We start from the raw sequence: 22,481 nt of genomic DNA on the forward strand, positions 1-22,481 counted from the left end.
CTACACTATCATATCATTATATATCTCTACAAATCCACCCTCAATGATATGGCTGAAGTACTCTCGAATGATCTCAGAAGTACCTGATGTACCTAAAGTACCATGGTTGCACAAATTCATCCACATGTGGATATAGCAACCTATGGGAGTACAAAAGAAAAACAATGTCATTTTAAGAACCCCCCTTGACATTGTTTTAATGTCTTTGATCCCCAAGCCATGTCAATGATGTGTGTAGAGAAGCACTGCCATGATTTTCGTGAAGTTAGAGCAATCCCTAGCTGAGGAGCTGAGGAGATATCAAGGTACAAGGGAGAAGATTTCTAAGAAATGTCTTGATGGTGGATTCTCACAAAACCCAAGGCCTAGTCCCATCCTATGTGGCATCTTGACACAGTGTGCCCAATTAAAATGCATCAAATATATGCCATAGATGCAATACCTACATCTAATTGACAGCCCTAGATTGAATAACATGGTGACTGCATGCTTGTGTGACCGTGGCAATACCATATGAAATAGACCAATGGATTGGTGCCATGTGGCACGAATCCCCTTAATCCATGATGGATGTATGTGGGGGCTTGCCACATCGTATGGCCCTTAAAAGTCTCTAAAGTGAGCAAATTAACTCCACAATTCATTACTTTTCCAATAACAGAGGCTAGGCAAGCATCCTTCTAGAGGGAGTGGGATTGTCATTGACAAGGCCTTTATGGCACTTCCATTCTCAATATTGGTTTTAGATAGCTTTGTTTCTTTTATGCATGATTTTGTACAAGGCCTTCACAGGATTCTATCCTGCTCGTATGTATATTGGTCATAATTAATAGGATTTCACTTTTGGGGGGGAAAGGAAAAAAAGGTTATCTATTGGTTATGTTGAATCAATACATACAGCTGTGTGTTGCACCAAATCTATCAAGCTTTGCACTTCTTTCTGTACTTCCTCTTTGCCTTGCCATGGTACACTCAGCTGTGTGTTCAAACTGCAAAGAGAAGGACAAAGTCACAAATGTACGACTGAAAACATCGAGGAATATCAGAACAAAATGAAATGTACATAGACATGTGCATTACAGCTGGCTATATGAAACCTCACAAGGAATCAGGAAGACTCTACTTTTATACCTTAAAAAATTAGATTGTCATTATGCTCTACTTGCAAAGAACATAACTTTTAAGAGCTACTTGCAAATCTCAGTATTACGTTTCAAAGTAGCGATCAAGTTGATGCCATTGAGGGTCCTGACAATGATTCCCGAACCGGACAACTTCCCTTGAAAATATGAGTAATTCATTCCTACATTAAGATAAGCACATAAGCTCCACTTTCAAGATATTACATTTGTGATAAATCCACTATGAATCAAATCTGACCAGGAGATCTGAATCATAGATCCAAAATTTCTAACAAATATAAAGACAGGTAAACACATATCACTCTGATAGGTCAAGACTTGCAATACAATCCATGGTTTTCATCGGATTTCATTAGATGAAAATTCCCCAAAGTACAAAGATTCCATAAAAAGGGAGGAAAACAGAGTACACAGACTGCAAAAAGACAACGTAAAATAAGTGTTGCACCAAGATAAACCCAGCATAAACCCAGCATACAAGAGAAAGATCCAAACAAATCAATTTGTTCTTACTAAATTGCTATTTGAGATTGCCAACTACCTGTGTTCTTTTGTGAAATTGTCTCTTCTTAATGGCCACTTATGCAGATTAAACTTTTACTTAGTACTACTGGATCCTACAAAAGATTTAATACCATAGAAATTTAAGTGCTGCTTAAAATGTATTGATTCCCAAGGTCCTAGGTGGCATGAGGACACAGTGTGAGAACTAAAAAATATGCAGTGATCGCATGCAGAGGGAATATGAAAGGGAAAACAAGAGATGCTATTAAAATAATGATATCAGGAATTATGAACGTATGCATAAATCTCTTTAAGTGATTCACATTGGTAGCTTTTGCTTTCATTACCTCATGCTTCCATTGATATGATCTCCTACTTCCATTGATATGATCTCCTATTTCCATTGATACAACCTTGTGCTTCCATTGGCTCTTGCTTCAAGTTGTGCTACCTCTTCCTTTCATTTTGTGAAGTTTGTGAGAGTGGAGAGAACACATAATGTTGGAGAAAATCTGAAATTGCACATGAAATTGCACACAGTTTGAAAGACAAAGGAAATGGGAATTTCGTAGAAAACCTTGAACCCTAGGCCCAAATTAAGCGACATGTGGCATAGTGCCACATGTATAGTACACAAAATTATTATTTTACCATCTGATAGGAGACCCTAGACTCATTCATTCAACTGGACTCAGATTTTGGATCTAGACCCTACAAATCAGCTAGGACCTGGACATTGGTTACACACTTGTCGTAATCTAAGAGTAGACTTGATAGTACAACTCATGAGCAAATTATCCAATCCATCCTGGGCATAGCCCAACAATCCCCCAATAATCTAGAATAGTTCTAGGAGTATGACTTGATTGTTGGAGATTGCATCATCAGTATCATCAATCCCCCTTTGGAGAAACAGTTATTTTGTATACCAAGGAGATGCATGCATAGGAAACATTCCTCCTTTGGTAAAGCCTTCGTGAAAATGTCTATTGGATTTTTTTTTTGAATAAAAGAGTGATATATTCCATTCAAAACAAATCATACATCAGGTGGGAGAGAAAGTACCTAGCCTCAACAATGTGGCAAAAAAGCCAAGGAGGTGGTCTAAAATGCCACGACATCCCAAAAGGGGTCAAGTGAAAAAATAAAGAGCAGTCCCATGTCCTCATGAAGGACATAAGTCTCCCACGAGCTGCCAAAGAGGTGCCTGTACACCGCTCCCACTGACTCCTAAGAGTGAAGATAATCTCTGCCCAAATGGAAGCAAGAGTGTCAGGCTCCGTGCATAAATGGTCCCCAAGGACAAAAGAACATCGCGAACACCATATCCGCCATAGGGTAATGCTGCAAATCACCTCCCAGGCTGACCCTGCAGCTGAAGTAGGCATGGAATCCTATGCTGGTACCAGTACCAGCACAGGATTGTCCTTGGTAGAACAATAGATCATGTGGATTGTCCTTGGTAGAACAATAGATCATGTAGTCTGTCCTTGGTAGAACAATAAATGTCTATTGGATTGTCCTTGGTAGAACAATAGATCATGTGGACTAGCTGTTTTTTCACCTTTTCACATATGAAATGATATTTGATATCAATGTGCTTGGCTAGTATTTGGATAGGCACTATACACACTTTGATGGGCATTTGATTGAGCATGCAGGGTCCTTCCCAGGCGGCCTCTGCTAGGAGGACTATCTTCCTTAGGGAGTGGAGAGGATCCCCTTTTTTCTTGGAGTCCACCATAGGTTTGAGGTGGCATTTTCAGCCTCAATGTTAGAGCTTTACTGGATCTTCTTGATGAGCAGGTTTTTGAGCCACTCAAGGTGTTTCGGTTTTCATGCTAATCATGATGTGCTCTTGCCATGAGCATTTTCTCTTGGGTATTTTTTACTACTTAATAGAAGTCAAAATAGCTTGAAATGTTGTGTTGTATTGCAAGACATGTACTAGGTGCTCAAATGCCCAAAAGTAGCAAAAAATCACACATGTATCAAATTTGTTGGCTAAAAAGGAATTCCAAAATGCTCCTCCAACTTGCAAATGTGCTGGGTAAGTAACACTGGGCTGACTGCGCTGTGCTGGTCAAACCAAAGTGCTTCAAAATTGACTAAAGTTATAATGTTGATTTAGTCTGTCAACCCCACAACATCAGCCTCACAACTAAAAGTAGCAACTATGGGCGGCTTCTTGCTGAACCAAGAATGCATGAAGTCCACCTAACCTATTGGTTTAAGCAAGCATGGTAAGTGAAGACATGTCATCATAGAGGAGACCCAGAGTCTGAGTGCCTTTCAAGTTACCGAAGCCATGTTTCACTGCCTGCCAATACTTTGTACTAGGTCTGTGCATAAACCTACTCAAATGGGAGATGGCATATTGGAGGTTAAGCCGAGTGTGACAAAAATAAATCAGGTAGCAAACAACCTCTTGACATAGAGCGGTTCAATTGGATCATTATCATCCATCCAAAATCAAAGAGATGTAGGAACAAAGTGGAGACAGGTTGTGAACACAAGTGAGCAAGAGTGCACACACAAGAAAGCTCCAATAGAAATGTTCAAATGAAACAATACAAGTACTTGGTATATATAGTACCCAAGTACTACTGGTCAACCATAGGGTTGACTTTATGCCTACAACACCATATCTTTGTAATCTCTTACAAAATCCCCCCTCAAAGATATGGCTGAAAGTACCTTGGAAATGTCTCAGGTGTACCCTGCAGTACTTTAGTCTTTGTAATCTCTTACAAAATCCCCCCTCAAAGATATGGCTGAAAGTACCTTGGAAATGTCTCAGGTGTACCCTGCAGTACCTAAAGTCCCATGGTTGCACAAATTCATCCAGATGGATATGCAACCTATGGGAGAACATGAAAACAATGTCATTGTGAATCACTTCACATCCCCCCTTGACATTGTGAGAATGTCTCTGATCCCCAAGCCATGTCAATGTTGTAAGAAAAGATCTGTTGACAGGGCTTTGGTGAAGATATCGCCACATTGTCCTCAGATGGACAATAGATGAGATCAATGAAGCCATCAAAAATACAATCCCGTTCATAATGATAATGGTTTTCAATGTGTTTCATGCGAGCATGAAAGTCAGGATTGTTGGCTATGGCAATGCAACTCTGGCTGTCACAGGAGATAGAGTTTGCTTCGCCATTCTGTGCATGATGCAAGTCATGCGAATAGCTCCATACTGTCATGACTTCTTTGCTCAGCAGATCAAGGAGTCATCTGAGCATCCAAAGGAAGTGCAATCCTTAGCCACTGTGCTTGTGATTGATACGCTGGTAGTTGATTGGGAAGTTCCGGTAACTACTATCCAAATTAAGAAGCACACTATATCAAGTGTAATAGTGAATGGAAGATCAGGAGTGAATATTATTTTTGAAGAGATTGCACAGAGGCTGAAGTTTATATCATATAAGCCAGGATCTTTTTTCGAGCAATTTCACTAAAGACATTGAAGGAGAAAGTGTAGGCCATCTTCTAATGGTTCTAGTGATGCCCTATAGGCCATGGCATGTGCCTTGTAGGCATAAATATAGGCACTTAAAGTTTTAGTGCCTTTTAGGCCGCATAGGACACTTAGTCCGATGTGACACCTAGGACACTTAGTCCTAGGTCTAGGTACAAGTACTTTGTACTCTTTCTTTTCTATTACTCTAGTTGACGTGACGGCTGATTCTCATTGAGTCTGTCACCATAATGTAAATATCCTAAGTCAAAGTACAGTTGACCATTTATTTGATCATAATTAAAGAGTTTTATATGTATTAATTATGGTCAAAGAGTTATTTTAATGGTCAAAGGATTGACTACGGTCAAAGATACTTGACTCCAGTCAAGTAAACCTGACTGCGGTTAGAGAGTGTTGACTTCGGTCAACAAGACTTGGCATGCGCCAAGAGGGTTAACCCCGGTTAACCAAGATGTGCCAACTTCGGTTGGAGAGACTTGGCTATAATTAAGGCGCCTTGACCCTTAGTCAAAGCTCTTTAATTATAATCAAGAGTGCTGACCCTAGTCAACCAGAGAAAAAATATATATATGTTTATTTGTATATATATTTGTTTTGATGTGCACATGTGTTCAGTGGGGACGCCCACCGTGACTAGGATTAGTCCACAGTGCGTTATTTGCATGCAAAGCGCTAACAATTAATGGGTACCATGGTGGTGCGCTTTAATTAATTGTTGCAGGTACTAGGAAGGACTATTTTTTCCTAAGCGAAATGGGAGCCTGACAAGCATCTAGGAGGCGGTTCGTGTGACCGAGAGCTTTGAAGACTCCAGAATGGCCCTTAGAGGCTTGTAATAGGATTTAGTCTAGATTTTAGACAAGTGGCATGTTGCCAATTTGAATGGAGCTTGAAGCTCTTGTAAAAGTGGATTTTTCACGTTTTGAAGAAGGAGAGACTTACGAGACAGCTCTAAGCTGAACTTCTGTAACAGAATTTCTGCAATTAATAAAGACCTTCGGGGGGGGTCCAGCCCGACAATTTGTCCTGGGCCCTAGTGTATCTTCAGAGAGAGGGAGTGAGGAAGAGCCTTGGAGAGTAAAATTCCGTCTGGTTGTATTGGTATCAAAGCGTGGTCTCACAGTTTCCTTAAACTGTGACGATCCAAGTAAGGTTGAAGAGTGCAGGTCTGTGACGCAAAATAAGTGATGGCATAGCGCAAGAAGAGCTGCCAATAAAGCTATCGGTCTGGACGTCGATACAAGTAGTGAGCAGACGACGAAGTGGCTATCGATAGCGCGAATGAACTCCACTACCATAGGTCCGATGATGGCAGACGAAGGTGTGGACCCGAGAGGTGCTAGTTGGTAGGTCGGTGGAGCGCTGCCTGTTAGCTGCGACAGAAGGGAATTGACGTGGAACGAGCTTGACGAAATCTTACGGGAGATCATGACGGGATTCGAATGATCATCACGGACGAAGAGATGCCTTCACGGGGATGCCTGCGCCGCCCATCTGTTTTCACAGAGATACAAACGTTAAACCGGAAGGCGTGAGCTTCTTTCTGACGGGATTTGTAGGTTTTCTTTCGTCGATCCCCTGCACGGGCGTAGGTGCTGCAAAGGTGATCAGGATGCAGGCGCGACGCGCGACGACTCCTGCATAGCCAAGGTTTGAAACCTTTGGCTGTTGCTGACGTGGCCAGGGTGCCACCTAAGCAGACACGTGGCATGCACAGAGCTGACGTGGCAGACACGTGTGGATGCTGACGTGGCAGCATATGCATGGTGATGACGTGGCAGTACACGTGGCATCCACAGCTCAGAGCTGACGTGGCACACTGACACGTGGCAGCCAGGCTGGCAGACCTGTGGTTAGTGTGACCTTGTTCAAATTAACTGCAATTAGCTGACCCTGGTTAGGGATCTGGTCAGAGGACAGCCTAACCAGACTGGACTGGTGCAGTTAACCAGTTTGGTTCAGTTAGTGGCCAAGTTACAGACATCTAACCAGACCAGAACAGGACTGATCTGGTTAATGTAACCAGTAGTTACCCATCTGGTCACTGTTCACCAAAAAAAAAAAGAGAGAGTTGCAGAGACAGTTTTGCCATCAATGCCCACCTATCTGGTAATCATTTTACTGTCAGAAAATCAGCAGAAAACAGAGAAAATCAGAGTTTTGCAGAAATAAAAGAGATGCATGCCTTTGTGCACAGAGAAGGGGAAACAGATGCCTTTTGAAGCCATCTGCAGCAGCCAGAAAAGGGGAATATAAATTGTTGATGCTTTGGCAATTGTGTGGGTATATGCCTTGAACTGACAGCCAGTACTGGCATAGATTGTAAATGCAAAACACCTCTTGTTGAGGTACCTTTTCTGTTGGAAAAGCAAAGGTAGTGTGCATCAGTTACCCGCACTGTGTGAGAAATCTGCAGATCTCAGAATATGGATCAATCACCTATCCAGTGGGATTCACAAGATAGGGATGTACATCCAGGACAGAGAAATGTGTCGCAAACTCAACAAGAATTTGAACAAATGGTACGCACTCGTATACAAGAGCTGGAAAATCTAAAAAGGGATCCCAGGGCTCAGCATTTGTTTCAAGCAGAAGCTATGCCTAATCCAGTATATGACGTGCCAATGCCGGAGGCACACTCTCGTGTACAGTCTGAGAGAGAGAGATTTCATAGATCTCATAGGAGACGGTCCCATAGTAAAAAGAGATCGAGGCATCATCACCGATCTCCTAGTCCATCACCGTCTACCTCGAGTTCGACTTCTGTGTCTTCTTCTTCCTTATCAGATAAACCATCCAGGAAAAGAAGGAAACACGAGAAGTCTGGGAAGAGAAAGTCTTCCAAAGCGACCAGGGAATTTAAAGAGGGAGGAAAATCTGTCAAGTTTATGACCTACAATGGACAGTATGGTCATACAGACAAAGCATTGCACTTTATCAGACAGTTTGATGCTGCATTCGGTTACAGAAAAATTTTCAGAATCCTCCAAATTAAGAATGGTCAGTTTACATTTGACAGCAACGGCTAGTGCATGGTGGAGTGCACTGACCACAAATGGGTCATCCCCAAGGAAGTGGAAGGGCTTCAAGAAAGCCTTCTACCAGCAGTTCATGCCTAAACAGTTTAGAGACCATGTTCTTCAAGATTGGGACAGCTTGCACATGGATGCAGGAGATACAGTGGATGGGTACAACCAAAAGTTCTGGGATGCTTATTTGCAGGTTGCACCGTTCAAAAAGATCTCCAAAGGCACCCAGATGAGGAAGTACAGAGCAGGTCTCACTCCAAGAATTCAGGCAGTAGTGAATGCTTTGGGGGCAAAGAATATTCAAGATCTTATGCATTCAGCCTCAGTAGCGAGTCTTGTGCCGCTACAAGATCCATCTACAGTGCCATCCTTGCATGCAGGACGTGCTGATAAAAAGAAAACTGATTTTATAAAATCAGAAAAGAAAGAGTCCCCCAAGGCTGAAAAGAAAGGGTTTCAGCCTCAGAAGCCGAGGGGTACTCAGTTTTCAAAGACTTATAAGGGCAAATCTCTATTCACCCCTGAACAGATAGCGGAATTCCGTAGAGATGGGAAATCCTTCAGGTGCGGTAAAGAGGGGCATGTGGCTGCCCAGTGCCCAGAAAAGCCTTCAACATCGAAGGGAAAAGAGGCAGAGAAGCCACGAGGACCGCAAAAGCCAATGGCAGGAGGAATTCCTGATATACTGGGTCATGCTTTGAACCCAGAAGAACGAGAATTACTGCTATCATGGGGCAAAGTTAGAGACCAGCAAGCGCTAATTTTATTTGATCCAGGGGCTACTGATAATTTCATATCAGAGGATCTAGCCCTGAGGCTGGGAATAAAGACGGAAGAGTTAGGCAGGGCTTTGGATGCCGATCAAATGTTTTGTGGGAATCCTGTGCCAGTTACTCCCTTGATAGGGAAGCTCCGTCTTCATGTTCAGAGTTATGTGGATCAGGAAGACTTCTTCATTTCTCCACTGAAACATTATGATGTAGTTTTGGGGATGCCTTGGTTTCACCGCAAGGCAATGAAGTTGACTCTTCCTGAAAGAGTGCTGGAATTTGTGCATAGGGGGAAAAATCAGCGTTTAATTGCCAGGAATAAAGGGGACACTATCCCCATTGTATCTGATGTTTCATGCGGTAAAGCAATAAAGTCTGCAATTTCTGCGTACATGGTTTTTGTAAAAGAAAAAGAGAATGATATGCATGCTGGAATGAATGATGCAGACAAAGATAAGTTTCAGTTTCTTGTAAACTTTAAAGATTGCTTTTCTGATGTTTTGCCAGGGGAGTTACCCCCAGAGAGACCTGAAGATCATCAGATAGAGTTAATGCTTGGTAGTGAACCACCAAATAGACCCCCTTATAGAGTCAGTGCGACTCAGAGGGAGGAGATCATGGCTCAGGTACAGGACTTGCTGTCCAAAGGGTTGATTCAGCCCAGCTCGTCTCCTTTCTGTTCCCCTGTACTGTTAGTACAGAGAAGAAAGATGGTTCATTCCGTATGTGCGTCGATTATCGCGCACTGAACAAAATGACCATCAAGAATAGATTCCCTATTCCGCGTATCGATGATGTCCTAGATCAATTAAATGGAGCTTCAGTTTTCAGCAGGATAGACTTAAAGAGTGGCTACCACCAAGTGAGGATACAGCCTCAGGATGTGCACAAGACAGCATTCCGCACTACATTCGGGTTGTATGAATACTTAGTGATGCCTTTTGGGTTGACAAATGCTCCAGCCACATTCAATAGAATGATGGATCGTATCTTCGGGAAGTACAGGCATTTTACGGGTACTTTCTTTGATGATATCTTAGTTTTTTCTAAGACAGAGGAAGACCACAGAGAACATCTTGCTATAGTGTTTCAAGAGCTGAGAAATCATCAGCTCTATGCAAACAGCAAGAAAAGTGAATTCTTCCTGGAAGTCCTCCACTATCTGGGGCATATAATATCCAAGAATGGGATACAAATGGATCCAGCGAAGATCCGTGCCATTCAGGAATGGCCAGAGCTGAAAACTGTGCATGAAGTTCGAAGCTTTTTAGGCTTGTGTTCTTACTATAGAAGGTTTATCAGACATTTTGCTGATATCGCAGCTCCATTACATGACCTCACTAAGAAAAATGCAGCCTTCACATGGGGATTATCACAGAAGAAAGCATTCAATACACTCAAGGAAAAGTTGACCACAGAGCCTATTCCGGTAGTTCCGGATCTGTATCAGTCTTTTGATGTGGATTGCGATGCTTGTGGAGAATGTGTTGGGGCTGCATTGCATCAGAATGGTCATGTAGTAGCCTATGAAAGCAGACGACTTCGGGATGCGGAAAGATATTTAGGAATCTATGAGAAAGAGTTATTGGCTGTAATTCATGCCATCCATACATGGAAACATTATCTTTTGGGTGCAGATTTTACTGTCAAAACAGATCACCAAAGTCTGAAATACTTTTTGACTCAGACCAAGCTTTCAGAGAAGCATATGAAATGGGCAAACATGCTGTCAATGTATCATTTTCAGATTGTCCATACCCCAGGAATTCGGAACAGAGTGGCAGATGCCTTGTCCCGAAGACCCCAGGTCAATAATGTAACTATTGCTTATCATCAGGACCTGGAAGGCATGAGGGAACAATATGCTCATGATTCTGATTTTGGTGAAATTTTACAGCAGATGCAAGAAGGGCAATCCACCAGTCACTATTCCCTGAAAGATGGGTATTTAATGAAAGATGATTGCCTATGCATCACCCAGGAGATGAGGAAAAAGATTTTGGGGGAATGCCATGCACCTCCCTATGCTGGACATAGAGGAATTACAGCAACAACTCTAGCCCTGGAGAGATATTTCTTTTGGCCAGGAATGCGGAAAGATATACATCAGTTTGTTACGGAATGCCTTACGTGTCAGAAAGTGAAGTATGATAGACGGAAGGCACCTGGCCTACTTATGCCTCTTCCCATGCCTCAGGCACCATGGGAAAGTATTACAATGGACTTTATTTTTGATTTGCCGAGATCAAAGTCAGGGAATGATGGGATTTGGACTATCATTGACAGATTCAGCAAACAAGCTCATTTCCTTTCGGTTCGCAAAACCATAAAGGCAGATCATATGGCTAAGCTGTTCATGGCACAGATCTTTAAACATCATGGTATGCCTAAGTCCATTGTTAGTGATCGAGATCCCAAAATGACCAGTCTATTCTGGAGAGCTTTATTTGATAACATGGGGATGAATCTGAATTTTTCTTCTTCTTTCCATCCCCAGACAGATGGTCAAAGTGAAGTAGCAAATTCTACCATTTTGGATATGCTGAAATGCTACGTAGGTGACCAAAGTTCAGACAGGGAAAAGTACCTACCGTTGGTAGAGTTTGCTTACAATAATACAATACATAGCTCTACAGGGAAAGCCCGTTTTGAAATCATATATGGGAAAGTGATTTTGCCACCTATATTGAGGACCAAAGATGAAATATTTGCAGCTGATCAGTTTGTGAGAGACCTCCAGACAGCTTATAGCCAAGTCCGGACAGCAATTGAAAGGTCTCAAGAGAAACATAAAAGAGCTGCAGATAAACATAGGAGACAGCTAGATCTAAAGGAAGGGGACTGGGTACTTTTGAGGTATGAAAAAGCTAGGCTCCGCAAGTTTAAAGGCAAACAGAAAGTGTATACAAAGTTAATGGCCCTTTTAGGGTTACAGAAAGAATAAATGAGGTTGCATACAGATTAGCATTGACAGAGCATTGGAGGATTCACAATGCATTCCATGTGAGTCTTCTAAAGAAATTTCAAGGACCAGAGCCTACAGAACCAGTATCAGAGGATCCACTAGAAGTGGATGAGCTGGAGGAAGTCCTTCAGCCAGAGCAAATTGTGTACCATACTGTACGTAAAGGCCCTCAGGGTAAGGAATTTTATAGGTATCTTGAAAAATTCAAGAATTACACCGCATTAGATGCCAAGTGGATGGACGAAGACATGTTATCCGATCATCCACAGCTTTTGGGTGTTTACAAGGAAGCTTTTCAGTTGAGGTCAACTGAATAGAAGCCGAGGGGATGTCACCATAATGTAAATATCCTAAGTCAAAGTACACTTGACCATTTATTTGATCATAATTAAAGAGTTTTATATGTATTAATTATGGTCAAAGAGTTATTTTAATGGTCAAAGGATTGACTACGGTCAAAGATACTTGACTCCAGTCAAGTAAACCTGACTGCGGTCAGAGAGTGTTGACTTCGGTCAACAAGACTTGGCATGCGCCAAGAGGGTTAACCCCGGTTAACCAAGATGTGCCAACTTCGGTTGGAGAGACTTGGCTATAATTAAGGCACCTTGACCCTTAGTCAAAGCTCTTTAATTATAATCAAGAGTGTTGACCCTAGTCAACCAGAGAAAATATATATATATGTTTATTTGTATATATATTTGTTTTGATGTGCACATGTGTTCAGTGGGGACGCCCACCGTGACTAGGATTAGTCCACAGTGCTTTATTTGCATGCAAAGCGCTAACAATTAATGGGTACCATGGTGGTGTGCTTTAATTAATTGTTGCAGGTACTAGGAAGGACTATTTTTTCCTAAGCGAAATGGGAGCCTGACAAGCATCTAGGAGGCGGTTCGTGTGACCGAGAGCTTTGAAGACTCCAGAATGGCCCTTAGAGGCTTGTAATAGGATTTAGTCTAGATTTTAGACAAGTGGCATGTTGCCAATTTGAATGGAGCTTGAAGCTCTTGTAAAAGTGGATTTTTCACGTTTTGAAGAAGGAGAGACTTACGAGACAGCTCTAAGCTGAACTTCTGTAACAGAATTTCTGCAATTAATAAAGACCTTCGGGGGGGTCCAGCCCGACAATTTGTCCTGGGCCCTAGTGTATCTTCAGAGAGAGGGAGTGAGGAAGAGCCTTGGAGAGTAAAATTCCGTCTGGTTGTAGACTCCTTGTACCTTGTATTCTCTCTTTTGCCTATCGATCCTATAGTGGTATCAGAGCCTGGATCTGCTTCCTGTCCCCGTACAGTCCGTACACCTATACGGGCGTCCGTACAGATACGTACGGATCCCATACGTCTCCTCCAGCTGCTGTCCAAGGCTTCCAAAGATTTTTTGTCGTCACAAAGTGCCTCATTGCTGTTTCCAAGCTGAGGCGACTGCTCTAGGACCTAGCTCCAGTTTTTTCGTGGACCATATCAGCTCTTCGTGGTCAGTTCAAGGCCTTTCATCGCTGGAAATTACTTCGAACTGCTTCTACACGAGGCGCCTACCAGTCGCGACTTGTTCCAGGGGTGCCTTGCAGCTCTACACTCAGTTCGAGGCTGATTTGAGGCATTTCCAGCCCTGCTGCTGCTGCCTTTTCATCTCGAGCTGCTGCTACAGCCCTTTATCCAGCTCCATCACACTCACAGGTGGCCCTCTCAACTAGGCAACTAACTTGGGATCCATCTCCCGCCAGATTTGAGCTTCAACCTTCAGTTCGTGGCACTAGAAGGTGGCGACTTACCTTCTCCAGAAGGCGTCTCCTCTCCAGCTACTCCTCTGAAGCTTCTATTGGCTGCTCCCATCTCGTGGAAGAGTGTACTTGCATTTGAGAACCTGTTCCAGCAGATTCAACTATCTTTTGCTATCCACAAGCTACTTTGCTGTTTTTTACTGTTTTTTGACAGTTTTTACTGTCAAACCCTAATTTCCAACAGAAAATTTAGGGCTGTTGACATCTGGACTTTCAACCTGTCAATACAATACTTTGGACAAGGTTGACAACTGAAATCCTTCCAAAAATTGAAGTTTTCAGTTAATTTCATGTTCAAGACTGTCACATTGTGCCACGTCATCACTTAGGTCAACAAAATTTGGGGCTTTTGTGTTGGGAGCTCAATTTCAACTGGTGTTTGGGACAGTAAATTCTACTTTTGCAGTTTAAAGCCTTGAGGCTATACATTGGGTAAGATCTGCATTTGCCCTTTGATTTGGGTTGGAAATTTGCAGATATTTGCTGTCATTTTAGGACAGCCAGCTCTTTGCAGTGATAGCCTTGAGGCTTTTGAGTTTTCAAGTCTCTTTCAGGGTACACATTTGCTATGGCTGGGAACAATCAAGATCTATTTGGCATTCTTCGTGAAGATGATAAGTTGAATGGCACCAACTATCCGATGTGGTCTTATCTCATGAAACATATTCTTGTTGCAAAGCATTTGTGAAATATTATTTCTGGGGTTGATCTGAGGCTAACCAATGCTACATTGGTTGCCTCTACTGCTGGTCCCTCTACAGGCAGTACTCCTCCTGATGCCTTATCTTCTAGCACTCCTGCTACTACTCCCCCAACTCAGGAACAGTCAAGATGGGACTTGGTTTCTTCCATTTCCATGCTTTGTTGATTTCTTTGTAAGTTGTAGGCAATTAAGGAAAACAAAGATTACTTACACTTGCAAGATCTTAGAAATGGACTGGCTATCTGAGCTATTTTACAATGGATGGACAACAAGAACATGTCATGCCGAAGATTTAGTACAATGTCGATTGAACACTTTCACCTACAAGGGCATTGAAGACTGTTACACCTTATGAAGCATGGAAAGGCAGGAAGCCTTCACTTTCACACATGAGAGTTTTTGGGTCTCTTGCATATGTTCATGTGCCATCTCAGCTGAGACATAAGCTTGATGACAAGGCAATCAAATGCATATTTATTGGTTACAGTCAGGAGAGCAAAGGGTATTGGTTATACCAACCAAATACTGGGAAGATTATTGTCAGTAGAGATGTAATCTTTGCTGAACATTCAGCTTCTCCTCTTGTGGACTGCAAAGCTAAGCCAGATGTTGACATGTTTGATGCCTTTGACTCTTGGTTACCTCTGCCTTCCTCAGAAGAAGACTGTGACCAGCAACATGAGCCTCCTGTAGGCCCTCCAACAAGCAATGATCAGCCACTACCCCATGCTGATTTGCAGGTTTCTCTTCCAACACAAAATGATCCCACTATTCATGATGCAGTGATTGAAGAAATAGCTGTCAATAGACAGCAAAGGCAAGTTCCTAGATGGCTTCTTGATACATTGAGGGACAGCAAACAAGATCAGCCTTTTGCTGCCCGGACAAGATCAGGGAATAGACAGATGCATGGTCACTTTGTTGAGTTTGCACTCCTTGCTACAGCTTGCAAAGAAGAGCCTTTGTGCCATAAAGATGCTTTTGACAGCAAAGAGTGGATGGATGCAATGAGAGCTGAGTTACAATCCATTTCCAAAAATGACACATGGGAATTAGTAGATCTCCCTCCTGGCAAGCATGCCATCGGTACCCAGTGGGTCTACAAATTAAAAAGGAAATCTGATGGCAGCATAGATTGATACAAAGCCCGTCTTGTTGCGAAGGGGTATGCCCAACAACAAGGCATTGACTTTGAGGAGACAATTGCTCCCACATCCAGGATTACTACCATTAGATGTGTCATTGCCATTGCAGCCCATCACCATTGGCAAGTGCACCAACTTGACATCAAAATTGCTTTTCTTCATGGGGATCTATAGGAAGAAGTCTATGTCACACAACCTCCTGGCTTTGAAGTTGTTAATTCTAAAAACAAGGTATGCGGGCTTAGAAAAGCCCTTTATGGTTTGGAGCAAGCACTCAAGCCATGGTATGCCAAAATTCATGCACACTTACTATCTCTTAGTTTTCAGAATAGCCCCACAGAGCCCACTCTTTATCTCCGTGGGAGTGGATCTGATTTCTTAGTGCTGATTTTATATGTGGATGATATGCTCATCACGGACCCAGATACTCAACATATTGCAGCTTTCAAGACACCCCGGATTGGGGTAATGATCACTTGGGTACAGAGGGGTGTCTCCGTTAGATATTTGGGCTGCCAGGTCGGGGTGGGCTCTCCTTCACAACAGTTTGCTTCGGTGTTGGAGAGCATCAAAAGAAAGCTCCTTTTCTGAAGCTCAGCCAAACTTGAATCGGCATCTAGAGTGGTGGTGGTTAACCAGGTTCTTCTAGCCACAACTTGGTTTGTATGCTCTTGTTGGTTCCACTTGTTGGTTCCACTCTAGGGATTGTATCACTCAGCTTAAGAGGCCTGTACGACGAAACTTTTTATGGAGTGGTCTGGATGGCACAACTGATGTTCCGGCCAGGGTGGCTTGGGAGACCTGGATTCTTTGTACAAGAGAAGGGGGTTTGAATATCATCAACCCGGATCTACAGTGCAGAGCCTTACTGCAGAGCCTTACTCTGCAAGGTCGTTGTGAGAGGACTTATGCCAGGGCAAGAGCCTTGGAAGGATTTCTTTATCAGATGCATAGTCTCGCATGCCCACTTCAGGAGAGGATTGGACACACAGTACCAGATGGGTTTTCACCACAGCCCACCTCAGATCTCCTTCTTCCCCTCTTATGGTTTCTATACTGAAAGCATGGGCCAGTTTCAGGAGTACTCTTCGCAAGATTTCCCCGTCCACCCGTGAAGAGATTGAAAGGCAGCCTATCATGTGGAACGATAGTATTTTGGATGAGCATGGCAGACCACTTGGAGCTTCTCTTTACATAGACCCAGATGGGAGAGGGGCCCTGCATCTACTGTGGGAGCATGGAAAGCCTTCAAGAGGCTTCCTACAGACCGTCAGGCCCAGGTGGTTCATAATCTCAGAGGGAGTGCAGTAAGAATTCAATAGATTGTTGCAGCCTTGCCATTGGATTGGGTGGACACATATGACATGCCTATTACTTGTTCCACCTGGATGGGGGCATTTTCCAGATCGAGCATTCCTTTGCAGGTGATTGCTTTACGGAACACACATGAGGATGCCCTAGTCTTTGATGTTTCTTCGAGGGGCAGGCTGTCCAAGTCCATAGATGATATATTGATGTAGGTACCGTTTCAGCCAGTCAGGGTAGTGGGCTTCGTGGAGCATGGCTCTCTTTCACAGTGGTACTTGGATCCTGACCCGCTACTCATTACCCTGGGCTCATGGAGGCTGTGGCTCTATGGAGGTGTCCCAATTAAGTTTTTGCAGTGGGACCCTGGGGAATGGGAGTGGATAGATGAAGGGCACCGAGAGAAAGGAATCCCCTTCTTTCGTTACACGGTCAGTAATGCCAGGAAATTCCAGCTCAGCTGTAGGGGTTGGAGGCCCACCAGAGCTACTCATTGGGAGAATTTTCAAATTTCTGCAGACTTGCAGAAAATTTTTTGGCAAAGGCTCTGGAAATCCCACCGGAATAGAAAAATCACTCTCTTCTTTTGGCTTTCTATTCATGGGGCCAACCCTACTTGCCCTCATTGCCTTTCTGCTTCGGAGACAGTACAGCACTGCCTTTGGGATTGTAGATAGGCGAGAATCATATGGAAGGGGATTGCAAGACTTTTCAGCACTTTTGTTCGCCTACCCTTCTACATGACCTGCGGATCAGTGGCTTGGCTCACTCTTTCAGGGCCCCAGGTTTTCTTCGAGAGACATGACTCGTCTTGGGCTCTACACATCCGACGACACTTTGTGGAGTCGTGCTCTTTAGAGGATGTTCCGACCACTCTCTTCAGAGCTGCGCATTTCTCGATTGACTCTCCATGGGAGGTTTTAGCTAGCATTGTAGCATGGCACATTTGGAGAGCCAGATGCACTGAGGCTATGGAGGGTTCTCAGGTTCACCCTTCTCAGATCTTCGCCAGTACTTGGACAGATACGGTACACACTCTGATGGCCATATGGCAACCATGCAAGGATCCTCTCGAGCAGCCTCCTCCAGGAGAGTTACTTTTCTCAGGGATTGGAGAGACTCTCCCTTCCTTGCTGAGACTTCTACAGGGTTGAGTTGGCATTTTCAGCCTCAGCCTTGGTTTCTTTCTACCTCATTTTTTTAAAGTGTTTTTATTACATGCTTAGCATGATGTATTTCCACTCAAAGCTTGCTCTAGCGAGTTTCCTTCTTACTTAATAGAAGTCTCTTTTTTGCCCCAAAAAAAAATCCAAAACCTTATAAATTCCTATTATTGATAAAGGGTATTCCGTTTTATCACCATATGTTAGTGCAATACTCTATCCAACTCGTATTGAGGGGGAATGTTGGGATTAGTACATCAGGTTGTCTAGAGGGTATAAAATCCACCTTCACATGATTGGTGGAAGTGGATATTGGATTGGGGTTGGATGTGGATGACGGAGACATGGTTTCAATCACCCCCTCCCTCTCCAACTCCCCCCTCTTGCAGATTGACCCCTCCCTCTCCAACTGCCCCCTTTTGCAAATCACCCCCTCTCTCTCCAACTATCCCCTTCTGCAAATCGCACCCCCCCTCCAAGATCCCCCCTCTCACCATGTGTCCCCGCTGTGTCTACTTGCAAATCGTCCTTCGCCCCCTGTCCAAATCACCCCCGTCCCTCTCCAACTTTCCCCTACTTGCCTCACCTTGAGATTTCACTTTCTCCCCCCTCCTCGTCATCTACCCCCTCTTTAGTGCACATTTGCACCCCTCTAGGCGGTTTTCTCCCTCCCCTTGGCACCTCGCCGCCTCTGGCCCCCTCACCTGCCATCTACAATCTGCCCCCCACCTGTGTTTCTCTTTTCTCCTGCCTTGCCATCTTCCCCTTCTCTTGCCTCGCCATCTTTCCCTTGCCTCACCATCTACTCCCTTGCAACAGCTCAAATCTGCCCCCACCTGCGAGTTCCCCTTTCCCGGGACTGGCCATCTATCCCCCTTTGCATTGCAATCTGCCCCCACTTTAGTTCCCGTCATAATTCTCTCTCCACTCTCTCTCTAACGTGGAGGAAAAGAACTCAAATTTTGTAATCTTGCCAATTCAAAATTTGCCACCATCCTCGCCAACCTGAGCTGCTGCTCCTCCCCGTGAGCTACTGCCCTCCCCTCTCCCTCTCTCAGCCAGCCCCCTCTCCCTCTCCCTCTCTCAGCCAGCCCCCTCTCCCTCCCCCTCGCTGCCCCCCCCTCTCCCCCCCTCGCTGCTCCTCCTCTCCCTCCCCTCTCGCCAGCCCCCTCTCCCTCCTCCCGCACCCTCCCTCTCCCCTTCCTCCTCTCCGCCCTCCCTCTCCCCCCCCCCACTACCCCGTACCTCTCCCTCCCTGCCCAACCTCTCCCCCACCCGTCAGCCCCCCCGCCCCCCTTCTCCTCCCCCGTCCCCTCCCCCGTCATCCCTCTCCCTCGCCAGACCCGCCCCCCCCCGCTGCCCCCCTCCCCGCTGCCCCTTTCTCCTCTCCCCTCCCCCGCTGCCCCCTCCCCACTGCCCCCTTCTCATCCGCCCTCCCTCTCCCCCACCAGCCCCCCCACCCCCTTCTCCTCCCCCGCCCCCCCCTCGCCCTCCCTCTCCCCCCCCGCTGCTCTCCCCCTCCCCGCTGCCCCCTTCTCCTCCGCCCTCCCTCTCCCCCGCCAACCCCCCCGCCCCCTTCTCCTCCCCCGCCCCCCTCCCTCCCCACGCTCTCCCCCCCCCTGCTCTCCCCCCCAAGGTGACCCCCCCCCAGGGAAAAAAAAAAAAGAGTTAACCAAAAAAAAAAAAAAAAAACCTCCTCCCTCTCCTTCCCCGCCCCCTTCCTCCCTATCTCAACTCCCCACGCCTCCCCCTCAGCCTACCTCCGTCTCCCCTCTCTTTCTCCTCCTTCCTGCCCCTCTCTTTCCCTTCCCTTCCCCTCTCTCCTACCCTCTCTTTCTCCTTCCTGCGCCCGCGTTCAGGGCGTCCTGGGTAGTAGTTTCACGGACGGAGCTTTTTCAGTGTTGGAATCGGCCTTTTCACATTGATTGGCGAATGGATCCCCATTCAGCCAATCTCCGTCCACCTCCACCGGCCGCGAGAACCATCATTTTTTCAAAAGACGAGCTACAGCAGCTCAAGAAAGATGTGCAATTAGAGAACTCCACATCACTTTTCACCCGCATCTTTGGGTCACACCCTTCCAGATCACAAGCCAGAGACTGGATGCTAGCGGCGTTACTAGGAGACCTCGCCCCTCACCTTAGGGATATTCGACTTTTGGGACGTGGATTCTTCCAAGTGGTTTTCGACTCCCACGAGTCCACAGCCCTTGTTCTCAAAGCTAATCCCCTGGCTTTTGGTTCGAGGAGTATCTTTCTTTTGCCCTACACCTTGGGCTTAGATCCGCGGTCAAGGAGGACAGGCAGGTCACATCACTGTTCATTAGGTTTCCTGGTCTTCCTCAGGTCTATTATCGACTGCTTGCCACTATCGGAGCCGCATTCGGAGTGGTCACGCAGATCCCCTCCCTTCCTGGCATGCCTTCTTCCTTGACAGAGGCAGTCAGTGCAGACGGGGCGCCTCGTGTTAGGGTCATTGTCTCTGACCCTAACATCTCATATGACCACATTATGCTTGGGCGTCCAGACGGCTCTCTCTTTCGACAGACAGTCGAGATTTCAAGTAGACAGGACTAGTGCAGGATTTGCAGGGCCCTTGGGCACTTTGCTAGAGACTGCCCAAGGAAGAGAAAAAGACCCAAGAGGTCTTCTGGTGCGGCTCCTTCACATACTACCACGACTGCACCTCCCCAGCACCCTGTATCACGCACTCTAGGACCACCAAGAGCAATAGGGCACCCTGCTTCGCGCACCCCAGGACCACCAGGGGCAGCAAGGCGCCCAATGCCCGCAGCACACCCAGTACCACAATGGAGAGCTATCAGAGCAGCTCCCTTACCTTAGGAGGAGACTTTTGATCCTGTTCAGAATGACGCCTTCCAGACTCCAGAGGTGGATGTTGCTGCAGCCCCAGACACTACAGTTCCACATCACGAGGGGCCTTTAGATCCACCAGCCCCAGTCACTTTGGTCTCTGACCCCTTGGTTTCTGACCACGAGGGGACTACAGGTACTTCTTCCCCGCAGACTGTTCCTGCCACAGTCAAGACAACCGAGAAAGTGCAGGCGCAGATGAGGACTCTTGATTCCTCTTCACCCCAGCCACAGGCCTCCTCAACCCTAGCTCCAGTTCTGCTGATAGAGGCCTGGCAGCTCCTTCTCCTCCATCTTCCATGAGTGCAGGTCTTCTTCGCACTCCTCGGCCAGACTTGCTTATCAGGAATTCTTTTTCGGCACTGGCAGATTCGGCGACTTTCATGAATGATGAGGAGTTTGTGCCCTCCACCTTAACTCCTTCCAAAAGGAGATCCGCTCCCCTCTGTTGTTGGGAGCATAAAGATTGAGAAGACCAATATTACACCCTCCAATCGAAATAATGATCCATTGAGCTCTAGAAGGGGAGATAATACCATGACCAGCAACCAAGGCGAGAATAGAAAGAGAGACCGAAATGCAAGTACCTCCCCTTGTGCCCATAGCAGGCGACCAGAAGGTATGTCCTGAAAGCAATTTTCTAGACTTAGAGCAATCACTGGCATCCATCCTGTGTTCCTGGATAAAAAGGATATCAATAGCACCTCCAGTGACGCCTAGATGAAGCTGGTTCCGGATCAGCTGCCTACGGCGATGGTGCGGAACTCCGCCTAGGCCCTGTATGTTCCAGCTAACTATCCTCATCGACAGGAGGATGCTGGATGGAAAGGCTTACCCGACCTAGTAGAGGAGACCACCCTGGGCCGAAACACTCCTGCTGAGGGCAGGAAACTCAACAGGTGAAAGGATCCCCACACCTGCTGAAAGGGAGGCCCTGTCAGAAGGAATCCCAATGACCAGGACCCCTACTCTCTTGGGCCCCCATTGCAGATTCTTGGATCATTGGTGGCCACTTCAACATGGTTGAGTTGCCTTCAGACAAAAAGGGAGGCAGACAGGGTGGAACTCATTCATTGGAGAGGGCAGCCTGGGATGCCTGTCTCTTTCAGTTCAGTGGCAGAGACACTTGATTGGATGATGCCTTTCATAGTATTCCACAGTCACTCCCATACTCTTGGTCGAACAGGAGAATACACATGCCCATTCATGCACGGATTGACAGATTTTATGTAGACGATTGGGCACTTGATAGAGGAGGATCTGTATGCATTTCTACTGGGGTTTCCACCTCATATCATTTTCCAGTGGTGTTGCAGATTCTTGAGCCTCATCGAAGAGGACGCTCTGCCAGTGTCAGGATTCCGGATGCTTTTCATGCAAAGGAGAGCCTCACGGAGGATATTTTATAGATTTGGACTTCTCACATACAGGGTGGAGTTGTCCATCCATCTCAGGTAGCTGCAGCCTTATCCGGAATTCGTGACTATTTTCATTCAGTCGCTGATTCTAGGAGACGTGAGATTCTCATATGTGAGATTGGTATACGCCAGCAGTTAGCGTCCCTTCAGAGGAAAGAGCAGAAGAGGTCCACAGATGCTTGGATTCAAGA

General features: G+C 45.6%; 1 protein-coding gene across 3 annotated transcripts in view; it reads right to left on the reverse strand.

The window, feature by feature from the left end:
- Positions 1–22,481, reverse strand: part of LOC147898350 (protein PSK SIMULATOR 1-like) — a 171,742-nt gene that overhangs the window by 127,731 nt on the left and 21,530 nt on the right. For 2 of the 3 annotated variants that reach the window (XM_087379659.1, XM_087379660.1), the window contains exons 3-4: positions 1,211–1,303; positions 899–989 (exon numbers count right to left, since the gene is read on the reverse strand). In XM_087379659.1, coding sequence (XP_087235785.1) covers positions 899–989; positions 1,211–1,303 — 184 coding nt within the window. The remainder of the gene's footprint in view (positions 1–898; positions 990–1,210; positions 1,304–22,481) is intronic. The other variant, XM_087379661.1, reaches the window with a different exon arrangement.

Source organism: Dipteris shenzhenensis, chromosome 9, assembly GCF_047967505.1.
Source record: "Dipteris shenzhenensis isolate YYH24624 ecotype China chromosome 9, Dip_SZ_1.0, whole genome shotgun sequence".
Classification (NCBI taxonomy): Eukaryota; Viridiplantae; Streptophyta; class Polypodiopsida; order Gleicheniales; family Dipteridaceae; genus Dipteris; species Dipteris shenzhenensis.